At 36.9% G+C, this 20,874-nt stretch overlaps 1 protein-coding gene across 3 annotated transcripts in view; it reads left to right on the forward strand.

Moving 5' to 3' along the window:
* The window catches only part of LOC150086501 (protein Gawky-like), a 382,156-nt gene that overhangs the window by 231,071 nt on the left and 130,211 nt on the right, over positions 1-20,874 (forward strand). For all 3 annotated transcript variants that reach the window (XM_090372606.1, XM_090372605.1, XM_090372604.1), the window contains exons 7-9: positions 15,556-15,630; positions 17,873-17,930; positions 18,046-18,269. In XM_090372606.1, the coding sequence (XP_090228732.1) occupies positions 15,556-15,630; positions 17,873-17,930; positions 18,046-18,269 (357 nt within the window). The remainder of the gene's footprint in view (positions 1-15,555; positions 15,631-17,872; positions 17,931-18,045; positions 18,270-20,874) is intronic.

The raw sequence follows: 20,874 nt of genomic DNA on the forward strand, positions 1-20,874 counted from the left end.
AATCAGCGTAAAGCGAACTGCATTATAACGGGAGCCTGCTGTATTTTTCTTCCACCAAATAAAATTTATAAAAAATCCGTCAAAGAAATGTTGTTAAATTGTGATTTTAGCACTAAATCCACCTGAAGCTCAATAAGTTCCATCTGTAAGGTTTCTGGCACATTATTTACATCAGCATCTATCGGACGAGCAAATATAGCGAATGTGGAGTCTGTTTTGGAAGTTGGCAAACCTTGTATCAAATTGCTCTATTAGTGCCTTCAGTTCTTCATAACAATTATAAGGGATATTTTTGAGTTGCTAGAGTAGAAAAATGGTAACAATTTTTAGCTCTTATCTGACTTTCCAACAATCTTAGTTTATTACAAAAAGCTTTGACATGTCCATGCAGTTCATAAACCAATTGTCCTTGTTTTTGCAATTTGAGATTCAGTTCGTTTAGGTATCCGATGACATCTACAAGAAATGCTAAATCACACACCCACTCATCTTTTACTTGGTTAATTGCATTTCCTTTTATGTCCATAAAATCTGCAATGCCTTGTCTCAGATCATAAAATTGTTTTAACATTTTACCTTAACTCAACCACGTCCTTTCACAATAATAAGACACATCTTCATAATCCGAAAATAGGTCTGCCAAATATTCCTTAAATTGGCGGTGATTAAGTGCACGTGACTTAATAAAGTTAATAACTGGCTACTACACCTTCCATAATATTTGTAAATTTAATTGATTTTGCACACAGATTTTGTTGGTGGATAATGCAGTGAAAATTTGTTAAATTTTCCTGATGGATCTGTAGTTCTATTGCTCTTTCATGAACTATTCCAATAAATCCCTTCCGTGCACCAACCATTGCAGGGGCTCCATCAGTGCATATGCCAGATAGTGAACTCCATTTAAATCCAAATCTCTCGAGACTGTTGACTGTTTCAAATATATCTTCACTGGTAGTTGTTCCTTTTAACGGCCGAAGCGCCAATAATTCTTCTGTGATGTTGAAATCCGCATCAACTCCTCGAAGAAATATTGCTAGTTGTGCTGTATCGGAGGCATCGGTACTGTCATCCAAAAGCAATTGAAAATGCTTTCACTCTAGCGATCTTCTCTTTTAAACTTTTTTCGATATCATCAGCCATAATTTCTATCCGTCAGACAACAGTACATCTCGACAAATGAATATTCTCAAAGTCTTTTTTTCTTTTAAGAACATATTATACTTGCAACATCCAGCAGACATTCTTTGATAAATTAGTAGTAGTAGTAGTGGCATGTGATGCAAGAAAGCAAATGTATGAGCTTATGCAGCATCAGCCAAAAAAAAAAATCCCACCATTCCCTCCAAATGCCTGTCCAGTTCCTCCTTAAATTTATTCAACCTATCAACTTCCACAACGACAGATGGAAGTTTGTTCCAGCAATTAACCACCCGCTGGCTAAAGGCAAATTTCCGCACATCCAATCTATATCTGTCTTTTCTTAATTTGAATTTATGCCCCCTTAGGTTCGTAATCTGAACAAGTGGAAGGATCCCATCAGAATTCGGCGTGCTGAACCCATTCAAGGCCTTATACACCTCAATCAGATCACCGCGCAGGTGCCTAGTCTCCAGCCACTGCAATTTGCAGAACTTAAGCCTCTCTTGATAAGAGGATCCCTTCATTCCCTTCATCAATCTTGTTGCCCTTCTCTGTACATGCTCAAGTAAATCTACATCCTTCCTAAAATGAGGCCTCCAGACCTGTACGCAGTACTCAAGGCGTGGCCTGACCATTGCCTTATACAGAGGGATAATCACCTCATTTTCCCTGCTAGCAAAATTCCTATATATCATTGACACAACCCCATGACCTGCCCTGGCAGCCTGTCTGCATTGCTCAGAAAACTTCATATCTGACTGCACAATTACTCCCAGGTCTTTTTCATTTTCTACCACCTTAAGTGTAGTACCACACAGTTGGCACGGGGTTACTTCTACCCATATGCAGTACGTTGCATTTGTCAAGGTTAAACTTCAGTTGCCACTTCTTAGCCCATCTGCCCAAATTATCTAGATCCTGTTGCAGTAGCACACTGCCATTACTGTCATTAACAACCCTGCCAACCTTTGTATCATCTGCAAACTTCGACACTAAACCTGACATACCTTTATCAATATCATTGATAAATATACAAAACAACAGTGGACCCAACACCGAACCCTGTGGGACTTCACTAATAACATTAGTCCAAGAAGAGCAGCACCCATTGATTACTACCCTCTGTCTTCTCCCACTTAACCATCCTTTTATCCATTGTAGCAACTTACCCTTAATACCATTCTGCCCAATTTGTACAATAGTCTTCCGTGCGCAACAGTGTCAAAAGCTCTCCTGAAATCCAAATATATGACATCAAAATTCTTTTTTGCATCCAGCTCCTTTGTAACCACATCATAATATCCTATCAAATTTGTCAGACAAGCCTTTCCCTTAACAAACCCATGCTGTGTCTGAATTATTGCTGCAGTCTTGTCTAGATGATCCTGCAATGCATCTTTAACCAGCGACTCCATTATTTTACCCGGAACAGAAGTTAAACTAACTGGTCTGTAATTACCCATGTCACCCTTCGATCCCCCTTTGTGAATTGGGGATACATTTGCACATCTCCAGTCCTTCACCAAATGACTTAGAATGCTTAGCAATTTTTTCGCTTACCACAAAGCTGGCTTTGACAATGCTGTGGTGCTGCATTCTTTGCTTGTTTGCCAACATTTGCTGCTGGGTATCCAAGTTCTTCAACTTCTGTATTTCATCTTTTCATAGTTGTCCATCAGTTTTTTGGTGATTCGCATGTCTCGAAGTAAAGTGTCTCTTCAAGTTGTATTCTTTGTTGACAGATATGGATTCCTTGCACAGCAAACACAGGAAATCCTTTATTAAGAAAAAAATAATAATCCTCCATCCAGTTGTCTTGAAATTGATGATTCTCGGCATCTACTTTTTTTTTTTTTTTTTTTTACATAACCCCTGAAATTGTCCCAAATTTATAAGCAATATTCAGAACTGTCAAACAAACTGTCTTCTACACTGCAGGCACTAAACAGAACACAACATCAATGCAGGCACCATTTAAAAAAAATATACGTGGTCTTAGTTCTAATCTCAACAATGTCCATTTCCACTTGCAGTCTGCCAAACCCCACGTACTTTTTCTGCCAGAATCTCAGTTATCAGTTGATTCAACTACTGCTCATCTCAGTTGCCCAAATTCTTCACTGTTTAATTCCTTTCACCTCAAAGGTGGTACTTGTGCATATGTCCGTTCTGATATTCCCTGTCAGAGACTTGGCAATTTGGAATCTCCTCTCTTTGATCTTCTCTGGGTTAAAATCTCTCTACCTCATTGTGTCAAATTCATCTGTTGTCTCTACTGTTCTCCCAACTCCACTAACCACTTGGAGCTCTTTGCCTCTTCCTCTCTTTGCAACTTGACTTTCTCCAGTGTAATTTTCCTTGGTGATTTTAATGTTCACAACTGCAGCTGGCTTCCGTTTTCTATTCACACCAACCCAGCTGGTCGAGATGCTGAGGCTTTTGCAATTACTAATGACCTTGCACAGATTGTTCATTTACCTACAAGAATACCAGACAATCCTAATCATACAGCCAACACGCTTGATCTGTTTCTCACAAACAGCCCTTCTAAGTACACAGTTGAAGCGAGAGGTCCTTTAGGCACTTCATATCACAACTTGGTGATTCTCTTCTCGTGGCTATTCCCAACCTCATTGTTCGGCATTACAAGAATGCAAAATGGGATAACCCACGGGATTTCTTTTCCTTGGTAGAATTATTGTTTTGAAACTTATGATGTCAACATTTGCTCAGATCGTTGTCAGTGAAATTATTCTTGTAGGAATGGAATCTTTTATTCCACACTCCACTTTAAAATCTTGTCCTTTATCTAAACCTTGGTTTTCCAATAAATGTGCTAAGGGGTAAATACTGTATAATCCAGTGAAAAACTTTTGATAACAACAAATGGCGTGTAGCTTTCAGGATGAAATGGGCCCCCTTCATCAGCAAATTCTAACAGGATGAAGTCGTTACAGACAAAATTTAACAGATACAGAGTTGTGCGTGTAGTGATGCATGAGATTAAACATTCAACTACTAGATTGCTGTTCATTGTGGTTGCATGGACATGTGTGGATTTCCTGTCAGCATTTATTCGTTTTCGAGATAGTTGCCTTCAAGATAGTTTGTAGTCTCATTCCCTTGCAGCGATTCATAGTATTTGAATTGCCGTCTGTTTTTCCCGTCCTTATTCCCGTCCGCTGGGGTACGTTCCAACCCCAACTGGGTTCAGAAAGTTAATTCTATAATTTTTACTCTAATTACAAAGCTGAAACTCGCTATAGTTGGAGCCAGAACTGTTTTCTTGAATTTTCCCACTTAAATTTTCAAAACCTTCTATTGAATTTCACGCAAATGACAAAAATGTGGCATCAAGTATGCATTTTTTTAGGCCTTTTCAATTAATTTTTTTATCCCCACCCTAATTAGCCTAGAGCTTATGAAACCCGACATTTGATTCGTTTCTTGGTGTGAAGCACGCGAATTTCTTTTCACAGAGAGTAGCAGTTCAGATAAACAACTCCGCCTGAATACCAGCGACGCGTGGGAAGTATAAATCACGTGACCTCGTCCCTCGCATGGAGTCAGAAGGGAGAAGTGTAAATAAACAAAAGACGGCCGGGGAGCTACTGTTTTTGACCTAAGAAGCAATACAGCGATACAGTAATAATAACAGTTTATCAAAGGTGAACAGATCGTATTTCCTATCTTCAACGCGTATTGCTCCTACGAACAGAAGATAAAGGAAATTCATCTGTTGGAAACGGAAAAAACTGGTGTAAAACTGATAACACTGCAATGCGCATTTGATAAAAAAAAAATTTTGCTTTATTGTAATTGTTTTTAGTAAACAATATCGGAACAGCAGTTTCCTGGGTTTGATCTTCTAACCAAATTTCGAGAAAATATCTGTTTTTAGCTGCGTTATAAACTTTGAAAACTGGTGCATCAAAAGAAAAAATCATCCGCTATGAATAACGTTCTTTTTTGAAATGTGTATTGTTCACAAAACTGCAATATTTCTAACAATACAAAAGCTAACAGATTACGACTAACGTGTGCTCAAAAAGTATTGTTAGAAGATATTTGCTTGTTACGCTTTGATGTCATTGCAAAGGGAGAAGTTCAGAAGCCGAATAAATTCACTATCCACGGTCATAAAGTTGTTCTGAGCTGCAATAAACAGATTAACTCCGCTGACAAATAGACTTACTCCCCAACACTTTTACTGTTTTACTGTGGTTTTTGGCAGATGAGTCAGTGCGGTTTCTTGTATTCTCTTTCTCCCTCCCTCCCTCCCTCTCTCTATATTTCGGGATCTCTGACCATGTGGTCATCACGGAATATAAACAGAAAATTTGTTTGTCGGAATGCTGCCCATCAATTATCAACTCTTTTACCGACCTTCTAATGTATGTTGTGTTCAAATAATCCACTTTGCGAAATTCGAAAGTGCTACATCAATTAGGAGCAAAAACGGTTTGCCCCAACATAATGAATTACTTTATAGGTATAATAATGATTTTACTGACTGGAAGAAAGTGTCTACAATAAAAGGCGAAAACACGCGGTCACTCAAAGGATAAGCAATACAGCGATGTTTGAAATTTATAATGCAGTTCACTAGCTAATATTTCCAGAGGAATTATTCTGGATTTTTTATCAAATGAGCGCCAGACCAAAATCGGACTAATTAGTAATTCCGCATCCTAGGATGAACTGACTAATTAGAATTCCAGCATCTGTGATGAAACGTCGTGCACACCGATATCATTTCCTACAGCAATAATATAAAGAAACGAAGCAAAATATTGTAACAGAGCTATAATGCAAAATAATGTTAGAAAGTAAAAATGCAAAATATTGTTCTCTAAAACAATTGCAGTTTCGGCATCCTAGGATGAAGCTGACTTAGAGCTGCAATGCTGTTTTTTTTTTATTATTATTATTATTTATTTTCTTTATTTATTTTTTGTATGGGCGGCTCCTAGAACAAAAGTTCATCTCGGCCTCGTTGCTCTGTTCAGTTTTTACGCATTGTCAGGGTAAGGCCAGTGTGTGTCGTGAAAAAAAAAAAAAAAAAATCATCCCGCTTAGGAATATCCCATGTTGGATGAAGACAGATGAAAAGGAAGGCAAGAGAGAGAGAAAAAAATTTTTCATCCCGCACGGGAGAAAGTGACAGGAAAGAAAAACTATTTGTGAGCTTATGTGTGTGTTCTGTATTGTGATGTTGTATTTGGGCATTCTGGCTACCTGGAAGCAGCGATCACCTGGACGACTGCCTCCAGGTACTCATCCCTAGCAGGAGGGCAAGATCTCCCCTGCTAACTGCACGCCCTCCTCCCTGGGGAACTACTAGTAGTAGTAGTAGTGGCATGTGATGCAAGAAAGCAAGTGTATGAGCTTATGCAGCATCAGCCAAAAAAAAAAAAGTTTCCCAGGGAGGAAAGAAAAACTTGTATAAGATGAAGAGAGGGAAGGAGAAAAGAGGAGAAGCACTATCCCGGGCCAGGGAAGCCCCAATCCAGGATGGATTGCTAGAACAACACAAGAAAAAAAAAAAATAATAATAATAATATAATAAAATAAAATAAATAATAATAAATAAAATAAATGAAAGTTAGCACTCTGGACCTTTGACAATCTCTTGGCCTTCTCCCCACCAAAAGGGTATTTTTTATTTCTCTCTCTCTCTCTCTCTCTCTCTCTCTCTCTCTCTCTCTCTCTCACTCTCACTCCAGGGTCGGACTAGAAAGGGTGGACTCCCTCCCCTAAGGAATTTTTTTTCCCTCAAGTGAAAGAAGGGAATTGGAAATTTCATGAAAATGAACCCTGTTTTTCTTCATTCGGTGAACGGCTACTCTGTCAGCGCAAGAGAAGTGAAATTACATTTGCAGCTCAGAATGGAATTCAAACATTGAAACACATGACATTTTTTGGTGAATTTTTCGGGCGTTGTGTGATAATGAAAATTCAATTTTTCTCTGGAAATTTTTTTATGATATCGAATGCATATCAAGGAAATATTGAAGTATTCAATAACAATTACTTACAATTTCCCAATCCCTCACTACGAGTAATGGATTGTTCTCACAATCTGTTACTAGCTGCGCATTTTTTTTTTTTTTTTTTCGTTTGTACACCAGGTGAGATGCATGTGAAGTTCCTTCGATATCAGTTTTCAAAGTTTATAACGCAGCTATGAATAGAAATATTTTCTTGAAATTTCGTAAGAAGATCAAATATACATCCATGAAACTGCTGTTCCGATTTAGTCCTCTAGAAACAATTACAATAAAGCGAACTTTTTTTTTTATGAAATGCGCATTGTAGTGATCAGTTTTTTTTCTTTCCGTTTCCAGTATAGCTTCCAGTAGATGAATTTCCTTGATTTTTTTTAGTAGATAATACATATTGAAGAAAGGAAATGCAATATTTTAGTTTTTCAAAACCAATTCGTTGCAATTCTTTCGTACAACAATTACGAAAAGCAATAAAGCTACTGTTGTGAGTGAGCCATGCAAATTAGTGTTCGCAAGTAATGATGCTCAACTGTTTGTTTTCCACGAAAGTTGTTTACAGTTTCATTTTCTCCTTGGATCACCTTGGTAACCCTAATGACGTAAGCTTGACCAGTCTATCTCTCTGCGTGCGTTGATTCGTTTTAGCCAGAGGCGCCGAGCTGACGCGCAAATTTTTGAACTAATGCTGTAACGCGTTTTATTTTCAAAGCTTGGATCTTGTTTTGCCGACATCAAAATTTAATAAATTGAAATGTGATCGTACATTTTTGCTGTTTTAGAGTGAATTAATAGTTTTTGCTGAGCGATAAAGGTAGGAAATCAAAGAATATACTTCTGTTTATGTATATTGAGAGTTTCAATTTGGAAAATTGAGTAGAAATTATGAAAATTATTAGTTTTCTTCGGGGGGAGCAACTTTCGAGTTAGGGTTAAAAATTAGACAAAAACAGGGCGGACCTGGCTCGGGTTAAGCGACTCTAGCCAAAAGGCTCTAGCGAAAGTGTCGGGATTGGTCCATCACTTCGTAATCGCACTCGGAGTTAAGGTCATGGTGGGTCGACCAGAAGTGTTCCACGATTACGGATTGGCCAGTCTCACCAAGGCAAATTGAACTGTTATAGTCTGCAAGGCAGTCTTGAATGGGTCTCGAGCTTTCCCCTATGTAGCAGCTGCCACAATCTTTGCAAGTGATGTGGTATACCACACTGCTGAAAGAAGGGAGACCTGAGTTTTCACATTAGAAACTCGAGAACGCAAGCTCCTACCTGGTAGTGGAATGCATTTTATGCGGTATTCCCGGAGAATTTTTGAAATTTGGCCCGACATACCCGGATAGTAGGGAATGTAGGCGGTAGGCATATTATCATGCCTATATTATTTTCAATGTGCTAAGGCTGTTCAAGAGAATGTTGCATATCGTAATTAGCTTGTTTCATTTTCTGCCTACACCGAAGCTCGCAACAATTGTAAAGCAGTTATTAATCAGTCCAAACTAGATTTTGAACAGACTAAGAGTAGAAAACTTGCTACTTGCCCTAATGGTAGCTGAGCATTCTGGTCCCTTGCCAAAGCTAATGGCTGCAACTTTTACCCATCTCTGCTCTCACCTCTGTCAAAACCAAATGGTTCTGTTGTCACTTCAGCCAAGGATAAAGCTGATCTGCTAGCATCCCATTTTTCTTCCAACTCGTGTATTAATGATCTTGGTAAAACACCTCCCACCATTCCCAACACACTCCATTGAATGCCTCCTGTGGTTTTCCGTCAAAAGGATGTCAGAAGGATTTTGATGCTAAGAAAACTCCAGGTCATGATAGTATTTCGCCACTTGTTCTCAAAACCTATGCTACTGAACTTATTCCTGTTCTTTGCTGCCTTTTTTCACTTTCTTATTCCAAAGGTGTTTTTCCTTCTGCTTGGAAATTTGCTCATATCCAACCAGTTCCTAAAAAAGGGTGACAAATCCCTCCCATCCTATTATCGTCCCTTAGTAATTACTTCTACTCTTTCTAAAGTAATGGAGAAATCAATTAACTGCCAACTCCTGAATTACCTAGAATCCTTCCGTCTGGTCAACAGTCACCACTATGGATTCCGTCAGTGTCAATCCACTGGTGATATTTTGGCTTATGTTACCCATTTATGGACAAATTCTATAGAAGAGTTCAGTGAAACACAAGTACAGTTGGTCGTCAACTTACGACCGATTTCTGTTCTGACTGACAGGTCGTAAGTCGATCTGGTCGTATGTCGGCCATATATTTATTAACAGTATTTTTTAACCTTTCTAATCTTTTTATCATCTTTATAATTTATTTTTATAATCTTTTAAATTTTTATCATCTTTTATTTTTCATTTTAAATACAGTAATGTTTTCATCTTTTATTTAGCGATACTGTACATACCTTCATTTCTACGCCTAGTCACGGCCGGTCGTAAGTCGCATAGGTTGTAAGTCGACGACTAGTTGCTCTCAACATCTCAAATTCTTTCGATCGTGTTTGGCATAAAGGTCTTCTAAATAAAGGTTATCCAGTTTTCTCTCTGATTGCTCACTGAGGGTGATTGTAGATGGCTCTCTGTCTTCTAACTTCTCCACTAATGCCGGTGTCCCCCATGGTTCAGTTCTTTCCCCCCACTCTTTTCCTCTTGTATATTAATGACCTTCTTCCATTGACCAGAAATCCTATCCATAGTTTTGCTGATGATAGCACATTACATTCCACTTTCCAGTTTGGGAAACCTTGCCATGCTCAATCAACTTCAACTTCTCGAATATCCGCTACCAATTCCTTAAATGCTGATCTCCAGGTAATCTTCAGTGGGACAAAGACAACTTAGTTGATTTTAATCCTTCTAAAACTCAGTCCTGTCTTGTATCTTGCAAAAAGGATTCTTCAGCTCCTATGCTTGTCTTTGGTGACCCTCTGATTTCTAGGCAAGATGATATATCTCTTTTGGGGATTACCCTGACTTCTAATCTCTCTTGGCACAAGCACATTAGGAATATTACTTCCTCTGCTTCTAAAAAATTGGTGTTCTCTTTTACTCTCAACGTTACTTTTCTTCCAAACAGCTGTTCACTCTGTACAAATCGCAAATCCACCCTACCTTGGAATATTGTTCCCACATCTGGGGCAGTGCACCCAAAACCTCTCTCAGGTTTCTAGATTCTGTTCAAAAGAGGGCAGTTAGGCATTTAATGACTCATCTATAACAGAGTCTTTCAGAGACGTACTGTTTCTGCTGCATGCCTTTCTACAGGTAATTCCAGTTCTTCTGAATTGGTTTCTATAATTCCTGCTCTCTCTCTCTCTTTCAAACCAGTCTGAACATGTGCTGTCACCAGCCAACATCCATTTACTGTCCAACTTCAAACTCGCATAACCAACTTTTCATCTTCCTTGTTTATTCATTCAACTGCCATTTTCTGGAACAACCTTCCTTCATACATATTTCCTGAAAATTACAGTCTACAGAAGTTCAAGTCTAATATCAACAAATATCTTCTTTCGTCTTCTCAACCCAAGCACGGCACTAAGTACTATAAGTACTAATACCTCTTGTGTTTGGGGTTTTCATAAAAAAAAAAAAATACTTATGTGCATGCTGATTTATTATTATGAGGTCATAAAACAGTTGGATGCAAGAAATAGTTTTGACATTATTTTCCTTTACTTCAGTAAATAATCATACCATTTTACATGAAAGGGTATTATATAAACTGGAGAAAATTGGAATTACTGGTAAGATCTTTTGTTGGTTTTGGGTATGGAGGGCTGGCTAAAAGAAAATAGATAGTGGTAGTCATGAATGGATATTCTTATAAACAAGAGAAGTTCCTACGGTAATTTCTGGAAGGTTGGTGCTGTGGACTCTCCAATGTCTAATCTTCTTTAACAATAAGTGAGGGGAATACAAAGGAAGCTGTTAAATTTAACGGCTAGAACCAAGCCATACTGCTTCAAAATGACCTCATTTGGTTGCAGATATGGTGTGGAAAATGACAACTAGTTGGTTTCCAAATGTAGGGTTTTGCACCTGGGGGACAGAAATCCAGGAATTATTATAAGCTAAAGGATAAGGAATTAAAAGTAGTTCAGAATGATGACTTAGCAATTATGGTACAGTAAGGTATGAAATTTGCTGCGCAATAAACTGGTAGCTAGGAAAGTACATGGTGTCCTTTCTATAATTTCTAGGACCTTCACAAGTAGGAAGATTGTCATTGTCCCTCTGCCTAAGGTGATGAGACTGCATTTGGAACAAAACAATAACATTCATACTATTCCCACTCATATAAGACACTATATCAGAGGTCTGGAAACTTTTTTGGGCATTACCCCAAAGTCTATTTGTGTTAAACGATATTACCCCCAGACGTTTGTTTTTTTTTTTTAATATGGCACTGCTTACAACCAAGTATCATCTATTACATATTTTATAATACTTCTCCTAAATTTAAGTTTATGTATATAAATAGTACCGGTAAATAAAGTTGTCCTGTCTAATAATTAATACCTGTTAGTTTGTCAAAGAGTTGTTATATGTGCACTTGGTAAAAAAAAAAAAAAAAGTTAATTTTACTTGATTTATAAACTTATGTGCAGGGCCTTACAGCTATGGCAATGTGCTGTGCACATTAAACAAACAAAAATAAATAATAATAATAAAATATAGAATTATAACTATATACAAAGCCACACATTTTGTAACAAAAATAACATAAATACAAAATTAATAAAAAGGAATAAATAATTAAATCATTTAATTAAAAACATCCTCCCTCTTCAGGATTTGGAAAAGTGGTGTTTTTCAATTTCAATAAAACAACATCGATATCGGGACTTTTTGATGTCAGAGCAATTTGGATGCAGTCTTTGGGGTCCAACTGATTTCTGTATTTTGTTTTTAAATTCATACGAGTAGAAAATCTTTGTTCACAGAGGTAGATTGTTTCAAAAGGCAGCAGTATTTTTGTTGCTTCTTCATGTGCAATTTTAAAAACCTTTGCAGTTTCTGACATCCAAAAAGATGAGAGATCTGTGAACAAAGATTTTCTGAAATTCCATGCATGCTTCACTGTTGGAGCAAAGTTCAAGAAGTGCCTCTGCTAATCCTTCAAGCTCCTTGGATATATTTGCAAGTTCACAGTTGAAGGGCTTTACAACCCAATTGATAGTATGATAATCAAGCTCTGGAAAGTACTCTTGTGTTTGGTCAAATTGCCTTGTAACTGACTCCTTGATGTCACAAAGACAGATCTGCACAATCTTCCAAAAACTCTGCTAGCTTTGGAAAAGCATCTATCTTATTTTGTTCCTCTTTCTGGTTCCAGTACAAAAGCTTTGATCCAAATACTGAAATCTTTTCTCTTGCAGAAATTATATTGATGTTTTTTTCCTTGCAAGATGTCAGCTAAATATGAGAGATGTGCAAGCCAAGTGGAGGTTCTCGACTTATCTGCAAAGGCATGCTTTTGATCCACCAAAAAGATTTCTTGCTAGCTCTGAGAGCCCACACTTGATTCAGAACATTTCCAGTTGAAAGCCACTTCACATCTGTATGGAAAAGGAGTGTTGAATATTCAGCCCCTCCCATTCTCACATAAATAAATTACAAAATAACCACGTGTTTAGTGCATGTCCTTTGACAGTATTGACAATTTTAATTACATCATTCATGACAATTTCCAGTTCAGGTTCCAACTGTTTCACAACCAATGCTTGACGATGGATCATACAATGAGTAACTTCAATTTTTGGATTTTGTTTTTTTTGTCCAAAGCCGAAAAGCCACTAACTTGACCCAACATGGCTGGAGCTCCATCAACAGACACACCAATACAGTTTTTCCACTTTAAATCAATGCCTGTGTTTTGAAATATGCATCAACTTTATTGAAAATATCGATTCCGCAAACTCTTGACTCAAGAGGAGAACAGAGAAAAACATTTCTTCTTCGGTTACATCGGTTCCCCTGTATTGAACATACACCATCAGCTGCGAATTCTACTGACATCAGTAGTCTCATCAAGTTGAATAGAGCAAAATGTTTGCTCTCTTTGACTGAAGAAATCACTTGTTCCCTCACATTTTTTGCTAAGATAATTTTTTCTTTCACAGCTCTTGCAGACAAAGGCACTGAATACAGTCGCATGGCTTCTTTCTGGCCACACATGATTTCTGCCATTTTCACAGCCGCAGGTTTGACCAATTCTTCACCAATGGTATATGGCTTCTTGTTTTGGGCAATCAACCGAGCCACTTCAAAACTAGCTCTTGATGCTGAACATTGATCAATTGTTTTCCAATCTTTGCCTTTTGATAGTTCTTTCCAAATTCTCAATGTATTCCTGCAGTGTGGAAGAAAGATATGAGTGCAAATTATCCAAGTGTCTCTTCAATTGATTCTTTTTTGAAAGACTCCGCATTCAGCACTTTCAAACAAATGACACATTGTGGCTTCATTTGTCCTTTGTCTTCTATTTCTGTAAAACCATAATTGAGGAACTCTGCCGGGTATTTCCTTTTTCTATTTGATGTATTTTGAAGGATAGAAAAAACTAACTGAAAAGGGAAAATTTTAAATTAATTATTTTTATTTTATTAATTTTATTTTTTCTGAACTTTCGTTCCCCCCAAAATTTTTACTTTTACCCCTGTTCCCTGACCCCTGCAATATATCAATTCATATTCTAATTCCACTTTGAATTTATTCAGACTTACTGCTTCTGCTTGCCACATTCAGAGGCAATTTCCGGCGTTTGTTAACCTGCTATCCATGTGTGAGCTTGATGAGATTTAATCTTTTTCTTTTTTTTTATTCTTGATATTTTATATTTGTGTTCCTTGATTTTTATATCAGCTACAAGGTGTGATACCTTCCTCATTCAATTTACTCAACCCCTTCACTGCCTTAGGAACTTCAATCAGATCTCTCCCCTTGTCTCATTTTGTAGCCCAAACCTCTTAATCCATTCTTCATGTATGCATTAATTTTCCACTCATTGCTAATCTGGTTGCTCTTCTTTTGAGCCTCCTCCAGAATTTTTTTTTTTTTTTTTAGGTTGTCTCCAGACCTGATATAATATTCTAAATGCAGTCTAACCGTAATCTTGTATAGAGGGATGATGACATCCTTATCCCTACTGGCAGAGGTTCTACAATTTATGGACAGGATTCCATATTTCACCTTACATTTAAAAGCATTAAACTTCAGTTATCATTTTTCAGACCATGTGTGCAACCAAACAGTCTTTTTTGAAGCATCATGGCCAGGCATAAATTGTTAACCACCTTTCCCGACTTCAGATCATCGCAAACTGCAAACTTTGACAGCTCCTCTTGGATACCCTTGTCAATTTCATTTATGAAAATTAGAGTAACAGAAGGGAAGATTTCATTACGTTTACCTTCAGATAGCATGCTGTAATGTAAATTATCTGTCAAGTTAACCAAGGTGAAGTTTGCTGAAATCAAAGAAGAATTGAATCGTCACTTTTTATTGGTGGGGGAAAGTGTGATTTTTATTTATTTATTTATTTAATTTTGACAGATGCAGAAAAAGTACTATCCCAGCAAAGTCCTTTTAAACCATAAAATTGTTTCACTGCCTTTCCATTGGAGGCACCTCCGTAGGCAGGAGTGGCAGTGCGTAGCACACACTTCTTGATTAGACCGGGGTTTGAGCCCATAACCACCAAATATGTAGGATACGGAAAGGTCAGAGAATGACCACCGCATATCCCCGGAGCAATATGGCCTTAGTTGCTAATGCTCCTGAAAACCAAATATCATCATCAACTTTCCATTGGAAAGGATTTGCCTTTTGAAAATCGGAGGAATTCCAGCTGATTCTTGAACAGTTCTAGTTGGTTTCTCCAGTTGAGGCTGTTGCTTCTGCACCAGAGTCCCCTAATTTAATTCTTTCTAAGCACTAACTGTTCCTTATTTAAATGTTTACCTTGTGTGAGACCGTGCACACAAAGGGTATGTGCGCCAGAAATAATCTGTCAATTCATTGCAGTTTATGGCATTTATTCTTTGTGCATTGTCTCCAGTAGACATGCCTAAATTTCAGTATTATTGCAAGCAAATAACAAATAAAACTGATCCTTAATAGCATTGCTGTAAACAGCTCAGAGTTCAATCAGCCTGCCAGTTTTGAATGGTCAATTTCACGTGCCTTTGCTTTTTACAGCACTTTATTTTATTGACCACTTACAAATAACTATATATATGGATCATGGTACATCGGTTGGTGCTGTTGTTTATATCAGTGGCAGTAAGGATTTTAATAATAGTAATATTCAGTATTAGCCATTTTGTGTCATGAGCCTTGTGTAGGTTTAGTGTGTTATTTTATTTATTATTTTATTTTATTTTATTTTTTCTTGTTTAGGGTGGTAAACCACTTAGCAAGGATCTGATATGGGCAAGCAAGCAGTTTCGCATTCTTTCTGAAATGAATTTCAAGGTAATTCCTTACACAAGTACTTTCTAAATTCTGTTTGGTAACTAGTTTATTAAAACTTATGTTAATATTAGCATATGGTGTAAATAAGTTCCTGCATGGCCAAAAAAAATAATTATTATTATTATTAAAAAATAAACTACCTATGATGATTCCTACCCCACATAGTACCTATCCAGCAGACTTTGAATTTCCCTAAGCACTCATTTATGGTCCCTATTCTGCAATCATAAGTAAAAAATTTTTCTCTTATTCATTATATTTTCTCCTCACCAAGCAGGCAACCTGCTTGGTGAGATCTGTTGAAAAGTTCACTTGGTGATATCTGTGTATATTTGGACCCTTTCAAGAAGCCTTTTTTTTTTTTTTAAAGGTCTTGAACACTGTATTCCAAATGCAGTTGCAATCAATGAGTCCCAAATCCCCGCAAGAAATGCTGTATACTAGATATTTATCTGTGTTGCAAATGACGAAAGGACTGAGCAATTGTTCAGTATAGTGTGTAATTTCCATATTGGCCTGGCCACAATTTTAAATTCGGAATTTTTTTAAGAATCTAAAAAAAAAATTTGTGGCCAGGCCAGTACGGAAATTACACACTATACTGAACAATCGCTCAGTCCTTTCCTCGTTCACAACACAAATAAATGACCTGGACAACATTTCTTGGTGCAATTGCGACTCGTCTTACCAGGGTTCAATGCGTTTTCCTTTGAATTTTCGTGTTAATCAACATGCGGCCTCAATTCGTGCTTCTCATTCGGCAGTGTCAGAATTAGCCTTTCATGCCGTTAACGAAAAGCGCACTTTTTTTTAACGAGGCCAAAATACTTAGTGTCCAGTGTAATTTACAAAACTATTAATTGCAGAAACTGTCGAAATTAAATTAATGAGAATTCTCTTAATGTTTGCCGGCCATATCTAATCTCTGATTCATGAGATTTTATGTACATGCGCAAAGACAAATTATTCCTATTTAAGGTTCATTTCTATTTGGTCATTTTCATTCCTGTGATCACGACATACGGTTGAAAAGCATTGTCAGCTTCAGGAAGGAAATCGTTTTGCAATTTTTTCTTTAAATAAATTTTTAATTGTGTTCAATTTATTTTTAATTATTTTTTACTATAATGTAAGATTTTCGATTTTTTTAATTGTTTTCGTTTTAATTTCTGGAGAGTATCATATGGAAGTGTTCTACATATCATATTGAGGTAAACTTCTCTTATTCCTTTACAAACATTGGTATCAATGTTGAATGTATTGAGCATTAGAGCTCTGGTTCATACCATCATATACCCTAGTAAATGAAGCTCAAAGCATAAAAATATGTACACATGACACACCCTTAGAGCTTTAGATAATGAATTAAACTGTTGATAAGCCCTGAAAATTTAACTGAATTACAAACTAAAGAGAAAAAGAAATTGTCAGATTTCTTCATCAGACAAATTACACCGAGAAAGTTGGCGCCTCCGTAGCCATGTGGGAAGGAGCAGCAGTGCGTACCACACGCTTCTTGATTAGACCGGGGTTCGAGCCCATCACCACCAAATATGGAGGATGCGGAAAGGTCAGGGAATGACCACCGCATATTCCGGAGCAATATGGCCTTAGTTGCTAATGCTCCTAAAAACCAAACAACAACAACAACCAAGAAAGTCTGAATTTTGATTGCAATGGTATAAGAATTAAAGAGTGGATGTAAATGCTGAATTAATCCCCTGCCTAGTTAAGTAATCTAAAGAAACATAACTTAAACACTGATATTGATGCCTGGATATGATTTGTTTTCACTCTTACTGAGGTGATTCTTAATGTTTACTCTATGATGGGATGAAGTTGCTTAAAGAAAATCTTATTCTTTTTAAATATTGTCTACAGTTAATTTTAATTATGGTAACTATCTTGTCTCTGTGATTGAACAAGTTTCTTAACTTTTTAATTAATAGTCTTGAAGTTTACAATGCATAATATCATCTTATATTTAAAAATATAAACCAAACTTCTTCAGTCCTTTGACAATTGGAAAAATGAATGAAAGTAATTTAGTTAAATCAGAAAGGCTTAAGTACTCATTGTTATAAATATTAGCAAGCACAACTTTTGTGCTTGCTAATATTTATAAAGTTTCATTAGACTAGATTTTATGAGGTTTACTGTATTTTATATCATAAATGAAAATTGAAACCCCATTCGTATTATGTTGTTTGTGACTTTTTTAATCTTTTGATCTTTCTTTTAGAAAGAAGACATTGAAAATGCTTTGAGGCGTAATAATATGGAACTTGAAGATGCTTTAGGTTGGAAATTTAATTTAAAATTATATTTTTGAACTACAAAAAATGATCTTGTAAAATATTTAAAAAAAAAATAGTATTTGTTTATTTACTTTTATTTTAACATTATCTTTTCTAGTTGATCTCCAATCAATCTCTGTGCGTGATGGCACTGTGGCAGAAATGGATGGTTATGGTACCATAAATAAAAATAAAGTTCGCCCAAGTAGCCTTGTAGAAGACTTAAGCTATGAGCATCCTGTAGATCATGCATTTTCTTCAGGAAATTATTATGGACCTGGTTTTCAAGGACCTCATATACTCTCATCTGGTTTTGGAAATACACAGAGCTTCAAGCATCAGGTAATTCTTTTTTTAATGAAATAAAGATTAACTTTCAATGAAAATCTGCCCTTTATTGATTATATTTTATTTTTATGTAGGATACACCAGTTTGCATGGTTTGATGTTTGTAAACTAATAGTTGTTTTTAACTCAGTTTTTTTTTCACTGATTTTAGAAATGATTCATTTTTTTCTATCGCGTACCATTTTTCACAAATCGCTTAAATTGATGTCATGAGTCAGCATTATTAGAGGCATATGATGCAAGAAAGCAAACTTATACAGCATCTACCCAAAAAAAAAAAAAAAAATCCCCTTCCCTTATCACCCAGCCATTCACTCCAAAAGTTTGTCTAGTTCTGCCTTGAATTTATTTAAGCTCTCAACTACCCACTGTCTAAAGGCAAAAATTTCCACACATCTATATCAACAACTGTCTTTCCTCAATTTGAATTTGTCCCCTCAGGTGTGTAATCTGAGCAAGAGGAAGAATCCCATCAGCATTGAGCTAGCTCAAACCATTCAAGGTCTTATACACCTCATTCAGATCACCTTGCAGGTGCTTAGTCTACACGCTGCAGTTTTCAGAACTTAAGACTTTCTTGGTAAGAGCAACACTTTGTTCCACTCACCAATCTCGTTGCCCTTCTCTGTACTTGTTCCAGCAGCTCTACATTTTCCCTAAAATGAGGCCTACAGACCTGTATGTAGTACTCAAGGTGTGGGCTGAATATTGCCTTATACAAGGGGATAATTGCCTCTTTATCCCTGCTAGAAAAATTCCTGTACTTCATTGACAAGTCCCCATGGGCTACTCTTGCAGCTTGTCTGCACTACTCAGAAAACGTCATAGCTGACTAAACAATTCTCCCCAGGTCTTTTTCATTCTCCGCTATCCTGAGTGTAGTATCGCACAGTTGGTATGTTACTCTGGAAATACTGCTACCCATATGCAGTACTCTGCATTTGCCAGTGTTAAACTTTAATTTCCACCTCTCAGCACATCTCAGCTTTTCTAGATCCTGTTGCAGTAGCTTACTGTCATTATCAGCTCTACCAACCTTTGTATCGTCTGCAGACTTATACAGTAAGCCTGATATACCTTCATCAATCTCATTGATAAATACAAAAAACAACAATGGGCCCAACACGGAACCCTGGGGGGCAACAAATCCATTTAAGCCCAAACTGATCTTCATGGACTAATAAAATTAGTCCATGAAGATCAGTTTCCATTGATTACCACTGTCTTCTCCCACTCTAACATTCCTTTATTCATATCAGCAACTTGCCCTTAATGCCATTCTGCTCCAATTTGTATAGTAGTCTTCCATGTGCAACAGTATCAAAAGCTTTCCTAAAATCCAAGTGTATGATATCAGAATTATTTTTTGCATCTAGTTTCTTTGTGACATCATAGTATCTTGTCAGATTGGTCAGACAAGACTTTCCCTTAACAAACCCATGCTGTGTCTGAACTATAACTGCAGCCTTGTCTAGATGATCCTGCAGTGCTTCTTTTACCAACAACTCCATTATTTTCCCCAGAAGAGAAGTTAAACTAACAGGTCTGTAATTACTCATGTCACCTTTTAATCCCCCTTTACAAATTGGGGATACATTTGCACATCTCCAGTCCCTTGATTCCAAAGATTCTGTCATTATCATGCCCCATGGTTTGCTGACTTCCTTTGCTGCCTCATTTAATATAACTGGATAGCTCCCATCCACCCCAGAGGCCTTTCTTATGTTTAACTTCAACAATTTCGCCTCCACTTCCTTGCTCTCAGTTATTACAGAATTCCTTGTGTGAATGTAGATACAAAATACTCATTCAGTTTGTCAGCTACCTGTGCAGAATCATCAACAGTCGAACCATGGATATCAGTGTACCAATCTGTTTCATCCCCTTCTTCTAAAATTTCCATAAGTAAAAAGTCTTTCCTGTTTTTCTTTGCATCCTTTGCCAAAGATTTCTCATAATCTGCCTTCACTTGTCTAACCTCCTTTGTGACTTGATTACAAGATTATGTCTAACATAGGTGTCTGTGTCTCCTGATAATTTATATGCAACCCATGCATTTTTCTTCTCTGCCACGTGTCTCATCAGTTTATCCAAAATCCATTTAAGCCCAAACCTTGAACAGTATTTCTTAGTTACTACAAAAAGTCTAGTGGCTTCCAAGATTACTTCCTTGAATGCTTCCCATTTAGAATTTGCTGTTGGTAACATTATCAGTTTGTCCCACTGTATAGAATTTAAAAACTGTCTGAGACCACTGTAGTCAACTCAATGAAAGCAAAAACCCTTCTTTTTACCCGTGATAGTAGTTACATCTTTGAGTAAATCTCACATCAGTACACTTATCACTGCCACTAGTGGTTTGTTTATGTTCAGTTTCTTAATGCATGAATAAATACTACTAATAGTCAGATCAAGAGTATTACTTACCCCCCCCCATGGTTGCACCTCGAACATTTTGCTATAGAAAACAATCTTCGAATAAATCCACAAAATCTTGCTAGTGTGCGAATGGCAACCCACAAGTTCCAGTCTGTCTGGAAATTTAAAATCCCCCGCATTATAAGATAATCTGATTTACTGACCCGCTCTATTTCTCTGT

Source organism: Mastigoproctus giganteus, chromosome 4 (genome assembly GCF_048544385.1).
Source record: "Mastigoproctus giganteus isolate SK-2022 chromosome 4, ASM4854438v1, whole genome shotgun sequence".
Taxonomy (NCBI): Eukaryota; Metazoa; Arthropoda; class Arachnida; order Uropygi; family Thelyphonidae; genus Mastigoproctus; species Mastigoproctus giganteus.